Source organism: Mus musculus, chromosome 7, assembly GCF_000001635.26.
Source record: "Mus musculus strain C57BL/6J chromosome 7, GRCm38.p6 C57BL/6J".
Lineage (NCBI taxonomy): Eukaryota > Metazoa > Chordata > Mammalia > Rodentia > Muridae > Mus > Mus musculus.
The window spans coordinates 75,094,928-75,119,260 of NC_000073.6; the positions used below are offsets into that span (position 1 = coordinate 75,094,928).

The window sequence follows — 24,333 nt, forward strand, 5'->3', positions numbered from 1 at the left end:
GGAGCTCAAGCCAGGTCTGTCTAATAGCTCGCTGCCTCTTCTTCCTGCCCATGGATCCTGATGTAGATTTATTAACTACCTCTCCAGCACTATGTCTGCCTGAATGCCACCATGATCCCCACCATCATGACAACAGACTAAACCTCTGAAACCGGAAGCAAGCCCTAATTGAATGTTTTCCTTTATCAGAATTGCTGTGGTTGTGGCATCTATTCACAGCAATAAAACCCTAACTGAGGCAGCCACCTTGAGTTGTGACTGTGAAAACTGCCCAGAGGTAACTGTGTAATCCTGGCTCTGCCTATTTCTTCAGTTCACATAGCCTTGCATTGTGCTCTCACACACTAGGACTGGGCGATTTTTTTTTTCCAAAACAGGGAAGAAAACTTATCATCATTTAGTTAACAGATCTTTATACTGCTTCAACTGTTCAACTGTTAGCATCATCTTCAATTGCTTCAATCAGCCATTCTGTATTTTAATACCCTCTCTGCTTCCTCTCTCTCTCTCTCTGCTTCCTTTGGATTCTCCCAAACTAATGTGAACTCTCATGACTGTCTGAGGCCCTGTTCATCTTTATTCTTTTTCTCTCAAATCTTGGTTCATAGTCTCTATTGATGAATCCTTTATTTGGGTGATTCTCATTTTCTTCCAAGATAGATCAAATCGCAAGCCTCCTCTAGTAAATGTTTTATTTGATAGATGTATTTTTCAATTCCATTCGACTCTGTTGTATAATGTATATTTTGTGTTAATATTCTTTATTTGATGTACCATTGACATCCTACCTTCCTTAACATCTAAAAGTCATGCTTATACAATAGTCTTCTGTGGTCCCAATATGGTATCTGAGCCTGAGAAGAGAGTCTGTTTGGAAAAGTCCTCACCTGCAAGCACGAGGAGCTGAGTTCAATCCGCAGAACTCATATTAAAGCAAAGCAACAACAAAAACAAAAAAATGGCTGTGCACATTGTAATCTTATTGCCGTGAAGGTGAACACAGACGGATCGATGAGGCTTCTTGGCCAACCAGCCTGACTACTTGTCAAGCTTCAGGTCAATAAAGAAAATTTGCCTCAAAAAATCATCATCATAATAATAATGGTGACTAGACCTTATAAACAATATCCATAGTTTGTGTACGATCTCAGCATTCAGGTTTGCCTGTGTCCACGTTCAGACACACCTTCATACCACGTATATGGCAGCTGATCTGTCTCATAAACGTTGTTTACATCTCTCTGACTTCTAACACATGGAGAAATATTTTCCTGGGATGTTTTTGGCACATGTATTTATTTTCAGAAGTTAATAGTATCTCAAAAATAGTGCTAGTTTATAACCCAAGTGTACCTTTCATTTGTCTGGCCATTTGGAAAAGCTACATCTATGTGGCTTCTTGGAATCAAGCAGACAGTATTTATAAAGCTAACAGACTATACACAATGATTTACAGAAACAACATATAATTTTCTAGCCATTAAATTTTATGGAAAAGCAGCTTATCTAAACTGCCATGTAGGGAACCTTTCTTCTTGTACCTTCTAATTTCCTGAAGGAAACTAAATCTTTTCGATGGTGGATTGTAACAGCTCTGGAAACCGGTGTCCCTGAAATACTTGCATATGTTTTCCTCTTGTTTGTTTGTTGTTCAGTTGCTGCTGGATTTAATATGAGTGTGACACTTCTAGTGTTCCCCAGAGAGGTATATTTAGATGTGCCATAGTCACCTAGAAGGGGTTTGCTTTTCTTCCTCTACCTCTCTGAGAAGTTCAACTCTGCTAGAAACATCTAGCTAATACAATCCCTTCAACAGTCCCTTGAGGTAGAAATGTGCTCAAACCTAATCCAGTTGGATTCCTGATGTTCATGTTGGAGATTTTTTGACTCCCCAGAGGTATCTCATTTCCCAATTACAAGCAAACTAGCCAACTAATAGTAGTAAGCTATGTTATAATTAAGTCTGTGTGTCAGCAGCCCCTCCCCACAGTGTTTGAGAGGGTCTTTAGGTCTGAACTTATCACTCCAAATGAAATCACCTGCTTCAGCAAGAGATTAGGACTACCTGCTTTATGGACAGCTTTGCAAATTCTGTAGGACATGGCTCTAGAGGTGAAGTGAGGATGCTGCTAGCTTCTCTCTGTTCTAGAATGGATGCTCTGTGAGAAGGAGACCACAGAATTTGGGTCTTTGTGGCTTGCTTGCTGAAATGAAACCATGGCTTACAAGCTGAAATAGAGGGTGCATAGGAGGCCCCTATATCTTCAATCCACCCTTGTCCACAGTGCAGGGTAAGCAGAAAGGGGCCTCTGACTGAGTATCTATCTCAGCAGCAAGTAGATAGGAACAAGATAAAGAATGATAGTGTCTGTCCTCCCAAAAGAAAGACTTCTGACAGGGAGTAAAGAGACCAGGACTCCTGGGTTCTTAGCCGCAACTTTCAGAATGGGGGATGAATTTGAAGAACAGTCATGTTGAAGAAGAGAGCCCACGTCACAGGAAGGGGTTAAGCAGACACTACCCCTTTTCCTATTTGATGCCCATAGAGCAACCTTCCTAATGTTGAGACCCTTTAATACAGTTCCTCATGTTGTTGTTATGCCAAACCATAAAATTATTTTAGTTGCAACTTCATAACTTTAATTTTGCTACTATTTTGAATCAGAATGTAATTATCTACGTTTTTCTAATGGTCTTAGGTGACCTCTGTGAAAGGGACATTCAACCCCCAAAAGAGTCACAAAGCACAGGTTGATAACCACTGCCATAGAGACTCTCCAGTCAGTCTATGCACTTACCGTTGGCCATCAAGATCTCCTCCATTGGCCTCCAGGAGTTTTCCCCCACTAGTGAGTGGGTCCCTAGAGTTCCATGCCAGCACCAGAAGTTGTTATCAGTCACTAGCCTTCCATAAATAATGTTTGCAATCCAAGATCATATACACATGATAAGTAAAAGAATGAAAGTATTTTGCTCCTGACCTGTTCATGTATAGGTGTAGAAACTGAGGCCCAAAGTCATTATTTCAAGGTTACCCCAGTAGTTAGCAGCGGGGCTTAGACTCATATCAATATATAATTCAAACTTGTTTCCTTTTCCTTATGTCTTTCCTGGTCGTCTGCTGCTCCATCCAATTTCTACAGGTATCCTAATTCCCTTTCTAGCTCCAAGTCTCCAAGTATTCACTATACTCTCCTGCTCTGTAGGTCACATGCCCCAGGATTTTCTGTTGAGTTTCTGTCTCCTCTCACTCTGGAGCACCATAGCAATTTAGTGAGCCCACTAATATTAGCAGCCCACAGAAAACAGTGCCAGTCCTCACTATAATCAATGGACTGAAAGGAACTAAAGTTAAATTATTTCTCTCTACAAGAAAACTCTGTGCTTTACTGGATGAAGCAATGTGATTGTTATAAAGAATGCCCTTATTGCTCAGGATTTTGAGCATGGTAGGAGTGCTCCCGTGGTTCTCTAATGATGGATGCATGTCACTGTATGTTAGTGAAAACCCATAGACTATGCAACGCCAAGAGCCACACAGATACAAACTGTGGACTTGGGGTGACATGAGGTGTCAATGTAGGTTCCCCAATGTGTCATTCTAGGAGACTGTCTCTGAGGGGTACATGTGGGCAAATTCTTATGCATTTCTCTAAATTTTTCTAAAGTTGTATGCCCCAAAATTAAGTCTTAATACCAAGGAGTGTCTTCCTAATAGCCCAGGACAGGTGCTTTAAGAGTATTCAGGCTGGAATAGAAATGCCAATTAACGCTGTGTTGAAATGCATGACATTCCCATCAGCTAGTTTTCTCCTTCCTGTGACCAGATACCTGACAGCTTAAGGAATCAGGATTTCCAGCCCACAGTGTGAACAAGCTTGTTAAGAAGCTTGGAACATACTCACCTCTCCCAGATCAGGAAACAGACGGTGGGTCAGAAACAGCTGACTTATACACACATCCCAAGGCCTAAGCCACCAGTGCAGCAATCCCTCAACTGGACCTCACCTCCTGAAGGTTTCACAGCCTCACAAAACAGCACCCCCGGCTGGAGACCTAGTATTCAAACTTGTGATCCCGTTGGGGGTGGGGGGGATGTTTATATGTAAAGCATAACATCTGATACAATAGTTAATTTAATAGAGGAGCAATGCCAAGCCTTGCTGAGGACATTAGGCAACTACACTGCTGGTAAGATAACAATTGCTACAACTACTCCAGAAACATATTTGGTAATGCCTGGCAAACTTTAGCCTCTACTAATTCTGAATTCCAACAGTTCCGCTAGAACTATAGACCCCACTGAGGTATAAGACTCACACTTAACAGGACTATAAGAGTATCCATGGCGACAATACTAGAAGACAAAAGGTGAAAATGACCAGACTCCTTTGCTATGCAGGAAGCTGCAGTAGTTTGAAGTATGTTATTTTTTTTTTTACTTATTCATTTTACTGCACCCCTCCCAGTCACCCACCCCATAATTCCTTCTCCATCCCCCCTTCTCCACTGAGCAGGTGGGTCCCCCTTGGTTATGCCCATCCTGGCACATCAAGTCTCCAAGAGGCTAGGTGTATCCTCTCCCAATGAGGCCAGAAAAAGCAGCCCAGCTAGAAGAACATGTCCCACATATAGGCAACAGATTTTGGGATAGCCTCTGCTCCAGTTGTTCGGGACCCACACGAAGACCAAGCTGCACATCTGCTACCTATGTGCAAGGAGGCCTAACTCCTGCTCAGGTATGTTCTTTGGTTAATGGTTCAGTCTCTGAGAGCCCCAAGGATCCAGGTTAGTTGACTCTGTAGGACTTCCTGTGACGTTCCTATCTCCTTAGAGGCTGCAGCGTGTTTTAAAGAGTTCTCAGGTTCGTCACCACAGAGAGAAAGGAGACAGAATTGGGCAGAAATGGGAATTGTTGGGTTAGAGTACAGTCATATGGTCTGTGCCTATTCTACAAGGAGTTCTGAGCCTGGCTGAGTACACAGGCTGGCTGTCCTGTTTGCAGTGTCTGCAGTGTTGGATGTGCCTGCCCCAGCAGACATGTGGGACACTGGGCAATGCAGTTCTCAGCCAGCAGAGCAGAGGAAAGAAATTATCCTTTAATCTGAAGAGGGAATCTTGACGAGACAAAACAACAAATGACAAAACCCAGTGAATTAAGCGAGGCAAATTCACCCAAGGGAAGACAATACAGAATAGTGAAACCACAGACCCAGACACGCAAATGAACACACAGAACATACGGGAGAAGTGCATACATGTAAGCTTCAAAAGCAGGCATGGCAGATCTGAGGGGTATGGCAGCTACTGTGGTAGGAGGGGACAGGATCCCAGGGAGAGTGGCTGAGTGTCTTTGAGTTCTGGGGGTGCAGAGTAACAAAAGGTCAACAAAAAAGTGCACATGGAACCTGTAAACTTTTCTGCATGGATATTGTTCTCCAATTAAACTTTTATTAAGGAGAAAAATAGAAGAAAAGGGATCAGTTGAGGAGACAAGAGCAATAGAAAGGGAGGTGGGGATAGTGAGTTAAAATAATAATAAACCTACAAGCAGCATAATTAATAAATTATTTAGACTTTGTGGTATAAAGGCCAGATTTTTCAGTTAGTTCTTTTCTTTGGAAGGTTTCTATTGTTCTAGGCTGGAGTTGAAAAGAAAGGAGAGTATAAAAAAAGAAAAAATAATAAGAATAGATATAGTGGCCCTCAATCTCTTGGGAGAGGGGAAGCCTGTGGCCTGAATGGGGCCCAAGTGGCCTGGAGGGGATGGGACAGGCTCAGCCTTCCAGGAGTAAGAGATGCTGATAAAGAGAACCTTCCCTCTGTCTGCTCACCTGCCCTACTTCAGCAAGGAGAGCTCCCACTGAAGAGATGTCCTGTTTCTGTAGCCGGAGGCCCCCACCGCGTCCACTGAATGCAACATCACTTCAGAGCAGGTCCTGGCTTTCTTTAGAATAGTTCCATTCAGTCACAGCCCCTTTAATCTTACTTGACTAAAGATAACTCTGCTTTGTTGGACAAAATCGCATCTGGAGTACAGCATCTTCCCAGAGAATGTGCCCAGATGGTAGAGGTATTTAAGGAAATACAGTTTTCCAAATTGGGAATTTGTAACCCCCTCTGATTTCATTTATATGACTTGCCAAGCCCCTCCCCCTGTTGTGGCCTTTATAAGCTGTTCAAGTGGCAAGGGGGTTATGTGATGTAATCATAGTAACCCTAAAATTCACTATGCTATACACCACACACACACACACACACACACACACACACACACACACATACACCACATTACACGTCATAGACACATGTATCTCTCTCACACACACATACACATACACACACCATACCACAAACATAGGCACAAGCTTCACTCCAGCAACAACTTCAATAATGACTTATATCCTTCAAGTGGGCTTAAAATAAGAGACACAAAAGTTGTGTGAACCCTCACATGTTGTGGGTTTTGCCACTATGTCTAATGAGTATTCAACCATAAATGGGTGGCAGGTGGCTTGCAGCTGAAAACTTCCTGTGGGCAGGGAATGAAGGATTCATACAATCCTCCACGATGAAGAAGAAGCTGGAAATTGAACATGGCCTTAAAGATGTGCACTCTCCTGATTGTTTTTTTCTTTCCTTGCAGTAATAATTATTCTTAGAGAATCAGGTTGGTTTTTAAGGCAAGTAATTAATGCTTTCAACCCAGTAATTGAATTCCCTGGAATCAAAAGAGCTTCATTCTACGACCCGATCCGGGTTCCCATTATTTGACCAGAAGCTGAATTTCAATAGGAGATAAGAATCCCCCTGAATGTGTGGTTAGGCCACACGTAAGTTAGAAGAGAGTCCTCTGGGAGATGGTTTTGGGGAAGCAAGCATGGTTGGATCCACCTTTGGGGACAGGAGACTGTACCAGAGCTGAGACCTTGTTTTAAGGCAAGAGGAAAGCATATCCCATGTGCAGGCAACAGCTTTTGGGAAAGCCCCCACTCCAGCTGTTCAGGACCCACATGAAGACCAAGCGGCACATCTGCTACATATGAATGGGGACGCCTAGGTCCAGCTGTGTATGTTCTTTGGTTGGTGGTTCAGACTCGGAGAGTCTCAGGGGTCCAGCTTAGTTGACCCAATTTGTCTTCCTGTGCAGTTCCTATCTGATTCCAGATCTGCAATCCTTCCTCCTATTCTTCCATAAGAGTCCCCAGGCTCCATCTGCTTGGCTGTGGATGTCTGTATCTGTCTGAGTCAGCTGCTGTGCGGAGCCTCTCAGAGGACAGCATGCCCCTGTCTGCAAGCGTAACAGATTTATCATTAATAGTGTTAGGGACTGGTACTTGCCCATGAGATGGGTCTCAAGTTGGGCCAATCGACTATTGGTTGGCTGTTCCCTCAGTCTCTGCTCCTTCTCCTCTCCCCCAGCCCCCAGCCCCCAGCCCCCGCCACCCCACTCCCCGTGTCTGCACCTGTATGTTGGATAAATTTTACTAACCTGGCTGCCTTGTCTGGCCTCAGTGGGAGAGAAAGTGCCTAGTGTTGCAGAGACTTGAAGTGCCAGGGTGAGGGGGATCCCCAGGGAGCCCCCCACCCACTTAGAGAAGAAGGGGGGTGGGAAAACAACTATGGAAGAGGGTGACCAGGAGGGGACAGTGAATAAATAAAATAAAATTTAAATTAAATTAATTTTTTTAAAAAAGACAAGAGGAGACAGAGTGAGATGGCTCAGTGGGAAAGGCAACCGATGCCAAGCAGAACCACCTGAGTCCAGTCCTGAGAGCTTGTGTGGTGGGAGACGATGATGACTCCAGAGCTGTCTCCTGACCATCACATATACGTGTCTCAGCATGAGCATGCCTAATGCCTGCACGTGCGCACGCACAAACCCACACACTCACACACACACACACACACACACACACACACACACACACACACACACATTCACGCACACACATATATTCTCTCTCTCACACACACACACACACATACACACGTTCACACACACACACACACATTCACGCACACACATATATTCTCTCTCTCACACACACACACACATACACACGTTCACACACACACATTCACGCACACACATATATTCTCTCTCTCACACACATACACACACTCACACACACACACACATGCACACTTCATCAAATATAAATAAGTAATGTGGAAGCTGACCTGCAGACGTGGGAGAGACTTGAGAGGTAATAACATTCTGTCTACAGAGCAGGATGATTCCTGGAGCATGAGACCGCCCTCCACGGAGGAAGTGCCGGTCTTACATCGTTAGTCCCATTTGCTCACTCTCTGCTCTCGGCAGTGGCTCATTAAAGACACCCTCCAAGGACCTCTCCTCATCTTAGTCTCTTGTTTTTCTAGCCAGTGTTACCCAGAGTAGAGCCTGAAGTGAATTTTTATCCTCTGGGAAGATGATTACGGTATATGGAGGATACAAAGGCTGGGAAAGAAAGCCAGTATCAGCCTGCACTGGTGTTATCGATGTGGCCTTGTTCTAGATAGACCACATCATCATGAGCCCTGGCACTAGATGCTCTGTCTGAGATAAGACGAAGGCATGTATGTCCTGGCTTTCTTTTGGCCCCCGTTGTTCCACTCAGTCTTATACATAAGGCTTTCCTCCATTTTTATATGTGAGCATTCATTGGCCTGTTCTTGTGTGTGTGTGTGTGTGTGTGTGTGTGTGTGTGTGTGTGTGTGTGTGTGTGTGTGAAAAAGGACTTATGTGGCTGGTAGCCATAGCAGCCACCATATAAACAGAGGCAAGGCCAAGAAGAATGCAGGTGACACAAAGGATGGAGCCAATACATTCACAGAAGGGAGTAGGAGCACCAGCCCGGAATGCTCAGTCATAGATAGCTTAGGGTCCATTTCTGACCCATGTCTTTTCCAGGCATTGTGTACTCTGATGGTTTTCATGTACCTGAAAGTCTTCCTGCCTCCAGGCTCAACTTCTGTACCTCTGACCTGTTGGTAGGCACAGTGTTGTTTCAGGCCCAGGATTGGATCTTTTTATTCAGCCTCTTGGAAGATTCAGGATCTCTGAACACTTTCTCTCTGTATTTCTAGAATCTCTGGTGATGACCTCTTTCTTGCTTCCATGTGAACCACTCGCTGCCCCCTTCTGACTTGGCCTCCTTCCAGGCTCTGGCCCTCTTGCCTTCTGTCTCCTTCTGTTCCCAGGATCTCAGTCATTCTCTCTCACTTCTCTTTAACATCATTCTGTTTGGCCTGGTTTCCTGAGGGGAAATCCTATATGCAGTGTAAATTAAATCTGAGAATTTGATGAAAATACATTATTGATTTCAGAAGCAAGATTATGCAAATTGCTGGTACTCTATTCTTCTTGCTGGAATCTCAGGAAACAGAAGTTCTTTAAAACAAAGCTGCCATTTTTTAAAGTAAATTTATAATGACCAGTTCATGAAGCCCCATGATTCTAAATCGTCCATTGCTGCCTCAAAAGAACTTCAGTGCCAGAATTTTGGAGACATAGTAACTTACTGAAGTTTGTCCAGTCTCTTCCCATTTCCTCACCCATGTGAGACACTCCAGTTTCCTCCAGTCACTTCAGGTGGCATTGACCTGTAACTGCTCATTATACATTTGTGGGTCTCCAGGACACCAGACCACATTCAATCTGCTCCAGTGTTTCTTAGGTTCTTCTCAGCCAGGCGTGGTGGCGCACGCCTTTAATCCCAGCACTCAGGAGGCAGAGGCAGGCGGATTTCTGAGTTCAAGGCCAGCCTGGTCTACAGAGTGAGTTCCAGGATAGCCAGGGCTATACAGAGAAACCCTGTCTCAAAACAAAACAAAACAAAACAAAACAAAACAAAACAAAACAAAACAAAAGGTTCTTCTCTACACTGATACTGGTAATACAGATGCCAGTCAACTCTGAGTAGAGTTACCCTCCATTAGAAATGCAGCAGTGGAGTGTAACACAAAGAGAGACTGACAAGATGACTCAGCAGGTACGTGTGCTTCCTGCCGGCTTGATGGCTGAATTCAATCCCCAAGTCCAGGTAAAGGTAGAAGGAAAAAAACAGCTCCACAGTGGTCATGCAACCTCAGTGAACATATGTGGCATGTGTATATCTGCATTCACATATGCATTACACACACAACCTCAGTGAACATGCTGTGGCATATGTATATCTGCATTCACATATGCATTACACACACACACACAACCTCAGTGAACATGCTGTGGCATATGTATATCTGCATTCACATATGCATTACACACACACACACACATACACACACAACCTCAGTGAACATATGTGGCATGTGTATATCTGCATTCACATATGCATTACACACACACACACACACACAACCTCAGTGAACATGCTGTGGCATATGTATATCTGCATTCACATATGCGTTTTACACACACACACAAAACCTCAGTGAACATGCTGTGGCATATGTATATCTGCATTCACATATGCATTACACACACACATACCAGGAGGGAGAGGAAGAGAGAGGGGGAGGGGGAAGAGAAAGGAGAGGGAGAAGGAGAGAGGGGGAGGGGGAAGAGAAGGGAGCGAGGGAGAGGGATGGGGAGGGAGAGAGAGAGAGAGAGAGGAGAAGAGAGGGAGAAAACACATTTAATGTGCCTCATCTCAGTTTGTGGCTGACTAGGACCTACATCTTGCACCTAATGCCCATCATAACAAGAATGTAATTACACCATATACCACCAGCCAGGAATAGGTTGAAATTCAAAATTGTCTCGAAAAAAAAAAGAAAAAGAAATTCAAAATTTAAAGAACACTTATTGAAAAGTATGTCTTCTTTTGCACCATCATAAACTAAGAAAGTTGTGAATCAAACTAGTATACATCAGGAAATGTTTACATGGAATTTCCAGTGTCATTGAGAGCCACACGGGTACTCAAATTCAAACATACCAGAAAAATCCAAACCTAGCATCCACATATGGAAAAGAACAGGCAATATTTGTCTTTCGAGGTCTTGGTTACCTTACTCAAAATGATTATTTTCAGAGCCAGCATTTACTTGCAAATTTCATGTTTTGTTGGCAGCTGAATAATATTCCATTGTGTAAATGTAGCACATTTTCGCTATCCATTCATCTGTTGATGGGCATCTAAGCAATTCCCGTTTCCTGACTATTGTCAATAGAGCAAGCAGTGATGAGCATGGAAGAATGAGTATCTCTGTTGTAGGGCGTGAAGTCTTTGAATACATCCCTGAGAATAGTATAACTAGATCATAGATCTATTTCTGGGCTTAGGGTGAACTTCCACACCACGCCCTCAAAGAAGCATTTTTTTTGCAGTAAATAGAAATGAATACAGAAACACACAGTTAGTCAATGCTAGGAAAATAGATTGTGGAGTGCTTGGCTCTAAATGAGACATCTATACCACACCCCTTCCCTGGAAGAGTCGTCACAGAGAAGGGGGTGGAAAGATTGTAAGAGTCAGAGGCAATGGGCATGCGCAGTCAGACAGTATTTGATGGACATAACAGGGGTTGGTTGCACACATGAACACACAGTGGCTGTGGTTGTCTGAGCAAGACCTACAAAAGATCTCCCCATCATAGACCAGAGAAACACTCATGCCATCCCACCCCTAGCTTATTAGCTATTGGCAATCGATGGCTTCAGGAAGAGGGGAAGTACGTCCTTTGGGGATTCAGACCCTGATAAGCTATTCCAGCTTCAGTAGATGTCCCTACACCCATGCACATAGACGCAGTACTCAGCAGACCCAATGAGTCTTTAAAAATGACCACATGGTGAGGAGTGTGAAAGGTTGAGAAGGGAGGGAATGGGTATAGATTTGACCAAAATACAGTATATGATGCAAGTATAAAATTCTCAAACAATAAAAAATACTTTTAAGAGTCCTATAGTTAGCCTGTAAGTATTGTCCTCCAGGCCTGGTGCCAACCTTGGTTCCTGTCATCAAAGTGCACCCTCAAGCCCTGGGTCATGGATCTTTCTTGCTTTCACCATTGCTATGTCTGTAGCCTCGGGATGCACAATGCCTATAGCCTCCTCTGTCATGCTTGAAGGCCTCTCGGAGGAGACCCATAGAGACCCAGGAAAGGACCTCAAGTCCTGTTATCTTTCCCGTGCTTCTTGCCCACAGAATGTGCCTGAATTTTCTGTTTGTTTTTGTTGTTTCATTTTGTTTCCATTCTGCCAGGAAGCTCATTGCTAGGGAACACAAGAGAACTAGGATTAAGGACACTTCCAAGTCCCCTCACCCATCTTCCTGGAAGTGGTGTGGCTTCTTCAGTCCTCTGGTTCTTCTGCTATGCTTTAAGATACTTTCCTACAACTTTGGGTCTGTAGAGAGTTACTAATACTGGATAGATAAAACTTAAGTCTCAAGAAATGCAGATTCAAGGACTGACAAAGGAAGTTTAAGCAATCTTCATAGGTCATCTGATGAAAACAAATCTCAGAAAACACTCACTCTCTCTCTCTCTCTCTCTCTCTCTCTCTCTCTCTCTCTCTCTCTCCCTCCCTCCCTCCCTCCCTCCTTCTCTCCCTCCCTCCCTCCCCCCAAACATGCTCCTTCTCTAGGACTTCCTTCTTTCAGTCAAAGTGTCATTCAAAGCTCCATTCAATTTCCTCTGTGACCTTTTCCTGTAAATGAATCCTGAGCCCATGTTTTTTTCCACAAAACACACATCATCTGCTGCTCACTTGCTCCCTCCACTGGTGAGCAACAGCAAAACAGATGCTCAAATACATGACTGTGTCACACAAGTCCTTTTTTTTTTTTTTTCCTTTCTTTTTATTAGATATTTTTTTATTTGCAATTTAAATGTATCCTCTTTCCTGGTTTCCCCTCCAAAAATCCCCTGTTCCCTCCCCACTCCCCCTACTCACCAACCTACCCACTCCTGCTTCCTGGCCCTGGCATTCCCCTACACTAGGGCTTAGAGCCTTCACAGGACCAAGGGCCTCTCCTCCCATTGATGACCAAATAGGCCATCCTCTGCTACATATACAGCTAGAGCCATCATTCCCACCATGTGTACTCTTTGGTTAGTGATTTGGTCCCAGGGAACTCTGGTTAGTTCATATTGTTGTTCCTCTTATGGACCTACAAACCCCTTCAGTTCCTTGGGTACTTTCTCTAGCTCCTTCATTGGGGACCCTGTGCTCAGTCCCATGGATGGCTGTGAGCATCCACTTCTGTATTTGTCAGGCACTGGCAGAGGTTCTCGGGAGACAGCTACATCAGGCTCCTGTCAGCAAGCACTTGTTGTCATCCACAATAGTGTCTGGGTTTAGTGGTTTATGGAATGGATCCCCAGGTAGGGCAGTCTCTGGATGGTCATTCCTTCAGTCTCTGCTCCACACTTTGTCTCTTTAACTCCTTCCTTGGGTATTTTGTTCCCCCTTCTAAGGAGGAACGAAGTATCCACACTTTGGTCTTCCTTCTTCTTGAGTTTCATGTGTTTTGCAAATTGTATCTTGGATATTCCAAGCTTCTGGGCTCAGAAATTTCCACTTATCAGTGAGTTCGTACCATGTGTGTTCTTTTATGATTGGGTTACCTCACTCAGGATGATATCCTTCAGATCCATCTATTTGCCTAAGAATTTCATAAATTCATTACTTTTAATAGTTGTGTAGTACTCTATGCTGTAAATGTACCACGTTTTCTGTACCCATTCCTTTGTTGAGGTACATCTTGGTTCTTTCCAGCTTCTGGCTATTATAAATAAGGCTGCTATGAACATAGTGGAGCATGTGTCCTTATTACATGTTGGAGCATCTTCTGGGTATACGCCCAGGAGTGGTATTGCTGGATCTTCCAGTAGTACTATGTCCAGTTTTCTAAGGAACCACCAGACTGATTTCCAGAGTGGTTGTACCATCTTGCAATCCCACCAGCAATGAAGGAGTGTTCCTCTTTCTCCACATCCTCGCCAGCATCTGCTGTCACCTTAGATTTTTATCTTAGCCATTCTGACTGGTGTGAGGTGGAATCTCAGGGTCGTTTTGATTTGTATTTCCCTGATGATTAAGGATGTTGAACATTTTTTTCAGGTGCTTCTCAGCCATTCGGTATTCCTCAGTTGAGAATTCTTTGTTTAGCTCTGTAACTCATTTTTAATAGGGTTATTTGGTTTTCTGGAGTCTAACCTCTTGAGTTCTTTATATATATTGGATATTAGCCCCCTATCTGATTTATGATTGGTAAAGATCTTTTCCCAATCTGTTGGTTGCCTTTTTGTCTTATTGACAGTGCCCTTTGTCTTATAGAAGCTTTGCAATTTTATGAGGTCCCATTTGTCAATTCTTGGTCTTACAGCACAATCCACTGGTGTCCTGTTCAGGAATTTTTCCTGTGTCCATGATATAAAATACCTTGGTGTGACTCTAACCAAGCAAGTGAGAGATCTGTATGACAGGAACTTTAAGTCTCTGAAAAAACAAATCGAAGAAGATCTCAGAAGATGGAAAGTTCTCCCATGTTCATGGATTGGCAGGATTAGTATAGTAAAAAATGGCTATCTTGCCGAAAGCAATCTATAGGTTCAATGGAACCCCCATCAAAATTCCAACTCAATTCTTCACCAAGTTAGAAAGGGCAATTTGCAAATTCATCTGGAATAACAAAAAACCTAGGATAGCAAAAACTATTCTCAACAATAAAAGAACCTCTGGTAGAATCACCATCCCTGACCTCAAAGCTGCACTACAGAGCAATTATGATAAAACCTGCCTGGTACTGATACAATGACAGACAGGTAGATCAATGGAATAGAATTGAAGACCCAGAAATGAACCCACATACATATGGTCACTTGATCTTTGACAAAGGAGCTAAAACCATCCAGTGGAAAAAAAGACAGCATTTTCAACAAATGGTGCTGGTTCAACTGGTGGTCAGCATGTAGAAGAATGCAAATTGATCTATTCTTATCTCCATGTACAAAGATCAAGTCTAAGTGGATCAAGGAATGCCACATAAAACCAAAGACACTGGAACTTATAGAGGAGAACGTGGGGAAGAACCACACAAGTCTTATGCGCACTTTCTTGCATCCAATCTTCTTTGCCTGTGCTCTGGTTGGTATCCATTCCTGGGTGGGCATTGTTCTCACCCTAGAAATTCAAACTTGTGGTCATGTTCCAGACTCTTTGTTTAAAGCTTTTCTATGTTAAATATAAAGCAACTGGGATCAAGTAACTAGTCCTAGACCTCAAAACCTTTCTCTAGATGATATAAGTACACTCACACCCAAGAGACTGTGCTGGGGCTCCCAAGAGGAACTTCTTCTGGTCTATGATATTACCTTTTCATGAATCAGCTCAGCTGTGGGAGGAAAAATGTCCCATGATGATGGCCATTACGATGACCATCAGCTAGGTCAGTGGCTATCTGGTTTTTAAATAGAGCTATGTCAAGAGCCTCCTCCCATATGTGTAAGAGTTCAGGCTTTGAGGGGAGGTCTTCTTGCTTAAACACATTATTCTCATGAATTTCCAGGGATACCCAAAGGGTTTTGTTATAAGAAATTAACCAATGTCAGGAAACAGTAAAAAGCTGGTGAAATAAGCCTAGGTTCAAACTCAGCTGTATACTATGGTGCAGGGCAGGTCCACACAAATGTTTAACAAATGGTTACTGATCTACAATTCCTCCAGAGAAATTTCCTTATTTCAGATCTGAGCAGACAAGGAGTCTGAAGGAATTCCTTCAGAAAATGTCTTTTGGAATCGTCTTCACATTCACAGATATCCTAAAGAATAGAGTGATGGGAAATAAACATTTCCCCAAGGCTGTCTTCTTCTGCTGGATAGGGACTGGGTGACAAAGCTAACCAACCTCCGAGTAAAGACTGTCTTGCATGGTCCAGGTAGCTTCTGCCCTCTAGTGTTTGTATCGGAATAAAACAGCCTTAGACTTAAGTTTTTAATTAGCCGCGTGCTTCAGCAGCCTTGGCAGGTAGCTTCTCTTTGGAAACACTGCCAGGAAGGTTACCTCAGTGGAGTTGACTCATGGTGCCTCTGAAGCTTCCAATCATCCCATTCACACTGTGCTTCCGTGCTTGCTGAAATACGGAAGGCCTTCCATACCAGCTAAGATGACCTGAGCACCATGCTGCTGAAACTTTACAACCACCCAAACCATGAGCCATAGATATCTCTTCTCATTACACATTAACTGTCAGCAAAATTCTGCTATAGAACCACACAACGGACGAAGGCAGTCGTACGAATATACTTTCTCCTTTCTCAAACACTGGCACTATCTCCCACCAAAGAATAAAATCTGTTAGCCCTTCAGATCTTCTCTGTAGAGCCCAAAACTTTGCAAACTTAGGACATGACTTTGGAAGGAGGAGAAGGCAAAAGATCACAACCATGCGTTACTATAAATGATAAACCATCAAACTTCCAGGGCCCTTTCTGGTACCTTGTTCTGTTTACCCCACCAAGAACAACACATGGGGACATTTCTAGTCTACTAAGATTGCAGAGCTCCAGGATTCATCTGGGCCATGATTTTGCATAGAAAAATAACCTGAAATAGCTCCACTCTTGACGCTTAAAGTGTACTTACCTTCCATGTTACTCTTTGACCCATTTAAAATAAAGAAAATGAGAAATTTGCATAAGGTATCTGATAAATATTTCAGTCTTTAAAGTATCTTTTCCTGTCTCACGCCTATGTTAAAATAGCTCAGATTCAATAAATAAATTAGGCTTTAAAAAACATGTATATGTACATACTTAGCATGTATATTAGACAAAAAATTGTATGTCTCTCTCTGTCTAGTATGTGTGTGTATTATATGAGACATTTTTCCTGTTTCTGTATGTCATAAGTATCTACATTGTGTTTCCCACAATATAATTTTTAAATGTTGAGCTTCCTTTCAAGCCATCTATTCATCACCCAGGATGGGCACGCACACAGTCAGAGTTCCGTATGCAACATGCTTTCTCTGGCTCACTAGTCACAGCTGAGCAACACACTACCAAAATGCTTTGACAATCATGAGCTATAACAATGTTATATTTCCACTGTTCAAAGTGAAGAACACAGGTTGTTTTTAAAGGGAACCTTCTGAAAACCATCAGAACAGTGCCAGTAAACACGTCCCATGCATTCTAACGGAAGCGCTCCCACTTCAGGACTCTGTGGATAAGTAAAAATTGGCAATGCTTTGGGAGGACTTTAACCAATGTGACTCCTTTCCCATCCATTTGACAATTGCTTAACAGTTTGTTTTCTATTCATTTGAAAACCATTCTTTTGTGATATGATGCTCTTGGTAGGCCATTTTATTTATTTACTTTTAGGCTGACAAGTCCAAGTTACACGTATGTATGGTGCAACATTCTCTGATCTATAGACCTATAGATCTATAAATCTACATGACGATGAACTACAGAGACAATGACAGTCCCCTAAGATTAGGTTGCCTGGTAACTCTATACCTAGTTTTGCTTGTATGTGCACACACTCTATTGTTTGCACAACTTCAGAACTGCCTAACACTCATTTCTCAGCATGCACCTCTTTCCCTGGCTAAGCACATGCATATGTATACATTGCCAGGTGGCTAACTCAACCTATTTAACTCTACACTAATCTTTTTTTTTCCTTTCGCTATAATAAAATGCCATTTATGTTCAGACTGTGCTGAAATTACCACAAGTGCTGATCTGAAGAAATCTGAGCGAAGGCTCACATACATCACAAGTGAAGGCCGGGGCTGTCTTATTTGAAAGCCTCGTTCTCTTGTTCCTCTGAAGGACAGTAACTGGGATTCAGTAAACCTCCCTACCTACAGGAAATTATCAAGCATGGTGGCCGCATTCACTGCAGGAGACATCTCAATATGTCTTTATGACCTCTAATTTTTAAATCATCTTAAGCCCATGGTCCCAAAGGTGCGTGGTCAGCTGAAGCATATTTAAGGTGAGGTGACAGAGAGAGTCTTCACTCTCTATTCATGAACTGAACCTTGCAGAGGTTATAGGATGGGTCTGCTAAATAAATCCCTGCCCGACCCATAACTTACAATAACTAACAACTTTCATTCTTCCATTTAGCATCTGGGGACAGCTCTAGTCTGTGTTTCATTCTGTCATTAATCTTTGGGGAAGCCTCCCTGCCGCACAAGAGCCAGGCTTATAAATTCTTCGCCATGCCTCTGCAAATTAAACAAAATGTGCTTTAAGCTTGCTTGAATTCAAAGGTGCTGTGTGATTGATTTGCAAATGTTTCTGGGGCTAGGTCCAAAGATGACAAAGCTACCCATAGTAGCCCAGCATTTTAACTTGGGGAAAATGCTTATAGGATCAGGTACATACACAAGAGCAAGAACGGGAGGTTGGGGGAGGCATCTGTAAACTATGTCCCGTGAGGTCTGCATGGAGGAAGTTGCCCTATCCTGCCTTATCTCTAAAGGAGAAATCTTTCTGTCTTTGTCAAGAACATCACCAAGCAAGGTCAGTTGATGGTCGGCTGGCCATGTTCCACCTCACTCTGTCACAGTCACCAGGTAAGGAAAAGCTTTTAGAGTCAAACTCTCATAATAGATCCCTGGGAGTAATAATATGCCAATGGCATCTTTGTCTGCAAAAGTCTATTAAACACAGTCACCACACGCATACCATGTGGAAATAGTCGAGGCAGACATCAGCAATTCCAGGTGAAATGTACCCCTGTGCATCTAGGGCGAGGCAGAACTGGACCACCAGATATGGCCTAAAGGTCAAGGCCCGGGGGAAACCGTGATCTTTAGGGATGAAAATGTCACCACTGACACCATTGAGCTATTGATGACTGCCACTACTCAATACCTTTGAAATGTGCTTTTTAATGTTCTTACTTCTCATGGGTTTGAATGAGATTCTGGCTGACCTGATACTAAAGCAAAAGAACTCTGCTACCCGACTCCTGCCCCAACAAATCAACGTGCCTAAGTATAAGCAGGTTGTCTGTGCGTCTCCAAATATGATTTGAGTGACTAATACCAACCATGCAGTGTACACGTTTGCTGAAAATGCTAATTCTCATACCGGTCCCATACATACTAAATCAGAATCACTGGGGACGGGGCCAGGCAGTCCATTCAGAGCCATGTGGGTGTCTGTGGGGGTGCACAGGCACATGAGTGTCCACATGCACAGAGGACAACCTCTGCTGTCGCTCTCTAAGCACTGTTCCCCTCGTCCTTGAGGTGAGTCTCTTCATCACCAGAAACTTGACAACTAGACTAGCCTGGCTAACCATCAACACCAGGGATCTCCTGTCTCCATCTCCCAGTAGTGGGATTAGGAGAAGTAGGAGAAGGCCACTTCATCCAGCTTAGTTGGGTCCTGGGGATAGAACTCAGGGCCTCATGCTTGTCAAGTAAGCACCTCACTGAGATACTGCCCCAGACTCCATTCCAGGTGGTTCTAATGAACAAAAAAAAATCTTAGGAATGATTCGTTGGTCTATTTTCTTTCAGTACCAAGAACTCCACTTTGAAGAAATGATGGTTATGTATCCAGTAAATATATTTCCCAGCATGCTCTACAGCAAAGAAGAGCAAAGATATTCATGTTTATAACTGAAAGGGGCCTCTAATAGAGCAAATATGAAGAAGCCTGGTTCAACTAGGAGGGTTAGTCCACAAAAGGAGGCAGCATCATTCTAGACCTTATTATACAGTCCTAGCACATGGGTACCTGGGCCAAATGATTCAAAGTCTGCGTATGAAAGAAGAGAGTTAGAAGAAGGGATTCCAGCACATTAGGAATGCAGAAGAGACATGAGTGAGGTAACATGATCTCTAACCTCGGTTCCTAAAGATTCACTCGTGGTTATTTTCGTTCTTTTGTCATGAGCCAATACCCAGGGAACCCAAAGAGTGGATTATTATGTAATCTCAAGCTCACGTGCTACAAATTTCAGAGCCAGGACACCTCTTTCACTAATCAGTTTTAATAAAACAAAAGCTCAGAAACCAGCATCAGGAGATCCCACAACACAGTTGAGACTGCTGAAAGTATCGGCTCCCAAACAAGCCATCATAAAATACATAATGAACTGTGAACAGTCTGACTCAGTGAGGGAACGGCTCTCTTCTTTAGTCCTCTATAGATGCCATTGGGAGTCTCTCAGGGCAAAAAAAAAGAAAAGAAAAAATGGATGGCTAAGGATGTTGTACATTACACCCCAGTGACCTGACACGGGGACTATTTTTAAAGACACACTTATCTCATCAGGAGTGACAGCAAGTTATGAAGCAGCCAAGTACCATGGCCAGATAACCCTTCATGAGAGAGGCTGCAGACCATGGCTGCATCCTTCTCACATCCCGTGTGATGGATGGACGGGAATTGCCCTTGGTTGGTTAGGCAAACAGGTTAAGGAGCCATAAATGTAATGTAGAAGACAGAGCTTAGAAACCAAGAACAGTTAGCCTAAAATAACTGCAGCCACTCCTGTGCTTTAAAAATTAGTCAGATTTAAAGTTTACAAGATATATCTGACTGTAAATGTGGATTCTAACTGTCTCGTACATTTCTTGAGTGGTAGCTGAGCACTGAGGTCTATTATCCCATTAAAGAACACTGTTATGAGGGATACATAACCACAGATTTATACAATTCTCTCATGATCCTAAGCAATGCATTCCATATCACAAGAAAATGGAAAAGGACATCACAGCTATATTACAGAAAGTTTCTCGTTATCAACAGAGCGTTATCAGTTAATTCCTATAAAACACCGAGAGAAGCATTAATACATTCTGTATATTTATATATATTTATATTTGGAGTAATGGGGGTTATCACATCAGACCTGATGCATCTTCCTTCCCTGGACAGAAAGTAATGGTGGTGTAAATAAAGAGGTGGGGACCAGAGAAGCAGAGTAAACATGTTAGCCACACTTGAAAATGGGAAGTTCTCAAAGATTTCACTCTTTCCCACTGCCAACTTATATTCCAGAGGACTAGGCAAAGATGGCTTGAACTGGCCTGGCATCTAAGTATTTCCACAGAACTGAGAAAACACTCAATGTAGTCATTAGTTTGGTTTAGATTTGGGAAGATTTCTAATAGGTAGAGATTAGCACATCACAGCTTGTGTGTGTGCTGCAAATAACGTGAGCAAACTAGTTCTTACAGTCAGTCAGTCAGTCGTTCTGCTGGCCCAGGTAAGAGCAGCTCAGGTGGCAGGAACTCCTAGCTCTGTCTCTACCATTGCAGAGGGTACTGATGAACAAAAGCCACTCCCTCAGCCTAGCCTCCAGACTGCTGGCACCTGCCAGAGCAGCCCTGACCCCCTCTCCCCTTTCCACATTCAAGTTCCAACCTGGATCTCAGAAAAAGCTTCCTTGGAGCAATGAAGAAACGAATGTATCTCATGCCTTTTATTTCCTAATGTGCATGCTAATGGCCTGTTTCGAACGCCCCGAGCCAACACACAGAGCATAAATTTCTCATAGGTCCTAAACACTATAATAAATGTACATTGTGTTTTTCTTTGAAATCAAACAGGAAGAACTCACATTTTGAAGAACTGTGGTTACCTTTCCCCATCCTTAGTCAGTTATCTGTGAGGGGGTTCTCTCTAAAGAAAAGGAGTGCAAGCAGCCAATAATAAAAATAAAAACATTTTCATTTCATTTCTTCCTGTTCTCTCTGGGTAAACAGCATCAAACAACCTATGGTCCTGAGTTTCACAAATGAGCAACACAGGAGAGAGAAGTACCTGCCCTACCAATTTGAAGAAAAGTTCCCAGGTAAAGGAAATGGCACGTGGCTTGCCAAGTACATCCTCCGGACAGCAAGCAAGATGCTACCCATTCGCACCAAGTTTCCTGCGACCTTGAATGGAGAGTCCTCCCCAAATATGGCTAAAATGTTGGCAACCTTAGCAGCCACCATTTGTGGGAATAAAACCTCAAAACTCTTATATACAAACTTAGTTTACATAATACCCATCCTCACGTTGCTCTGACAAGAGCAAAACCATAATAAATATAGTTCTTAGTGTATCACCTCTTCGTTATGCAAAGTTCAGGATGCTTGGGAAGAAAAGTCCGTCTATATACATTTTGCTTAAAGGTTGGGTTTTTCTATATCAGAGTATCCTCAAGGCTACTGTGCCAGTTTTCAAAAGGAAAATATGATAGGTGATACTTTCAAATGCAAATACGTAGTCTGCTCTCTGAGCCCAGTATGTGTTGACCCCACTCCCCACTATGACAATCTGCTAGGTCACTGGGCTCCCAGAAGCTGCATGGAGGAGCTTAAGTGGTTCTAGTCCTCAACTTCAGTCCGAAATGCAAATAGTTTTTTGCACCTCATTTAGAGGAGCATATACTCCTTGCTTACTGTGTGTGTTTACTGGAGTGTCCTCTCCCTGCCTGGGATGAAGAGACCTGAAGCTAAGCACACAGCTCTGGGATCCCAAGGATGGTTCTGGGCACCCCTAGTCAATCACCTGAGTTAAAAATGTATTAACAACTGCAGTGGGTCCTAAACTAGGGATCACAAAGTCCATTTCTCCTTCCGTGCTGTCCGCGGTATCCTGTAGACAGTGAGAGGCAGGAGGCGTGGCTGTGCTGGAGTGTCCTGAAAAAGATCTTCCCATCTGTCTTTTCCCGGTGGGTTGGTCACATCAGGACTTGCTCTCGAGTCTCTGGCAATCGAAGGGCAATCAGGCCACCTCCAACCAGAGAAGCAGCAGCCAGAAGGATGGGGACCACTTTGGTTATCCCAACAAAAGAAGCAAAGATAGTGTTTCCCAGGATGGCCCCAAACTTGCACAGTCCGTTGAGGATGCCGAAGGCCGTGGCCCTGCAAAAGAAGAGGACAGGAGAGGATTCTGAAATTCTGGGCTTCGCTAGGTGAACGGCTGTATGTTCTTTCCTTGTTGTAAGAGGAGGAGGTGTGGGACTCAATTTCTTATCTAAATATAAAAACAGCGATTTCATTTTAGCCAACACTGGAAATACTCAATGAAATTAAGATGTAGGGATACCTGGACTAATAGCTGCTATTAACATTCTGAATTGCCTTCAAGCCTCTTTCCTTATCTTCCCAAGCATATCTCTAATTAAAATAGTTACAAGTAGTACTTGCTTACAGAAAAATATCAAAAAAATAAAGCTGCATACGAAATAAAGTGTGAGCACACTCTCTTGTGGCAAAGACTGCTAACTCACTCTGCAATTTAGGTCCCCAACTGTAAGACTACATTTCCCAGAGTCCCTTGCTGCTGGCTGTGTGAGCGTGACTTAGTTTCAGCCAATGAGACAGAGTGCACATGAAAAATTTCCTGAGAGAGGTTGTGAGCGAATTTCTACTCTCTCTTCCTTTATTTTTTGTCCTTTGTCTTACTTCCTGCAACAGAGATGGACCGTGGTGGAATCCAGGCAAGGGAGACTAGAAGCATAGAAGCCTGAGCCTTCTGCTCAGGCTGCTGATGAAGAGTCCTTGCAATGCCAAACCTCCCATGCTTGTTTGGAATTTCTGCCATCCATGGCAGAACCCAGTACTAATTATTATCCCTAAATTACACTCCAGTGATAAACTTCATGAACGACACAGCCTATCCTGACCACGACTGTATAGAGCATCATTTTTCACTCTATAAGAGTCAAAGGATCCTTTCACAGGGCTCACCTAAGATCGTCAGAAAACACAGATATTTACATTATGGTTCATAACAGTGGCAAAATTACAGTTAGGGATTAACAATGAAAGTAATTTTATGTCACCACAACATGAGGAGCTATATTAAAGGGTCGCACCATTAGGAAGGTTGAGAACCACTGGGACAGTATTCTCAAGATGGTCATTCCTGTGCTGCAATTAAACTACTTCTTCATTATATCAAAAGTTTAAAATATTGGCATATATTTATGGTTAGAGGTTGGGCTCTATTATCTATACCTGAGCAGCATGGTGGGTTTATAAGCTCCAGCCCCAACCCTAGCGAGTATGTTTGCTTTATTTTCTATCTCTATATGCCTGCTTTTCTAAGTAAAATTTAAAATGATTTTTTTCAGCTTTCCAGGGGAGGGGGAAAGTCTCACTGAATTTTGAATGGACTATTGTAATTGGAGAAGAATTAAAGGAAACTTGATATTTTTATAAGAGTAAATTATCTCAAGACAGTGAAGCATGTCTTGGTTTCTGTTTTATGTCTTCTTTTATATTGTAGCAGAGGTTTACAGTTTTATTCATATTTCAGGATGTTTTTTGTTTGTTTGTTTTCTATGTGTCTCTTCATTTCACTTTCCTAAATTTCCTACCTGTAAAACCATAGCCCACTCA

General features: G+C 43.0%; 1 protein-coding gene across 8 annotated transcripts in view; it reads right to left on the minus strand.

Annotated features, from left to right (window-relative positions):
* Positions 1–19,966: 19,966 nt before the first annotated feature.
* The window catches only part of Sv2b (synaptic vesicle glycoprotein 2 b), a 194,369-nt gene continuing 190,002 nt past the window's right edge, over positions 19,967–24,333 (minus strand). For all 8 annotated transcript variants that reach the window (NM_153579.4, NM_001109753.1, NM_001360573.1 and 5 more), the window contains one exon: positions 19,967–22,851. In NM_153579.4, the coding sequence (NP_705807.2) occupies positions 22,668–22,851 (184 nt within the window). In that variant the 3' untranslated portion in view covers positions 19,967–22,667. The remainder of the gene's footprint in view (positions 22,852–24,333) is intronic.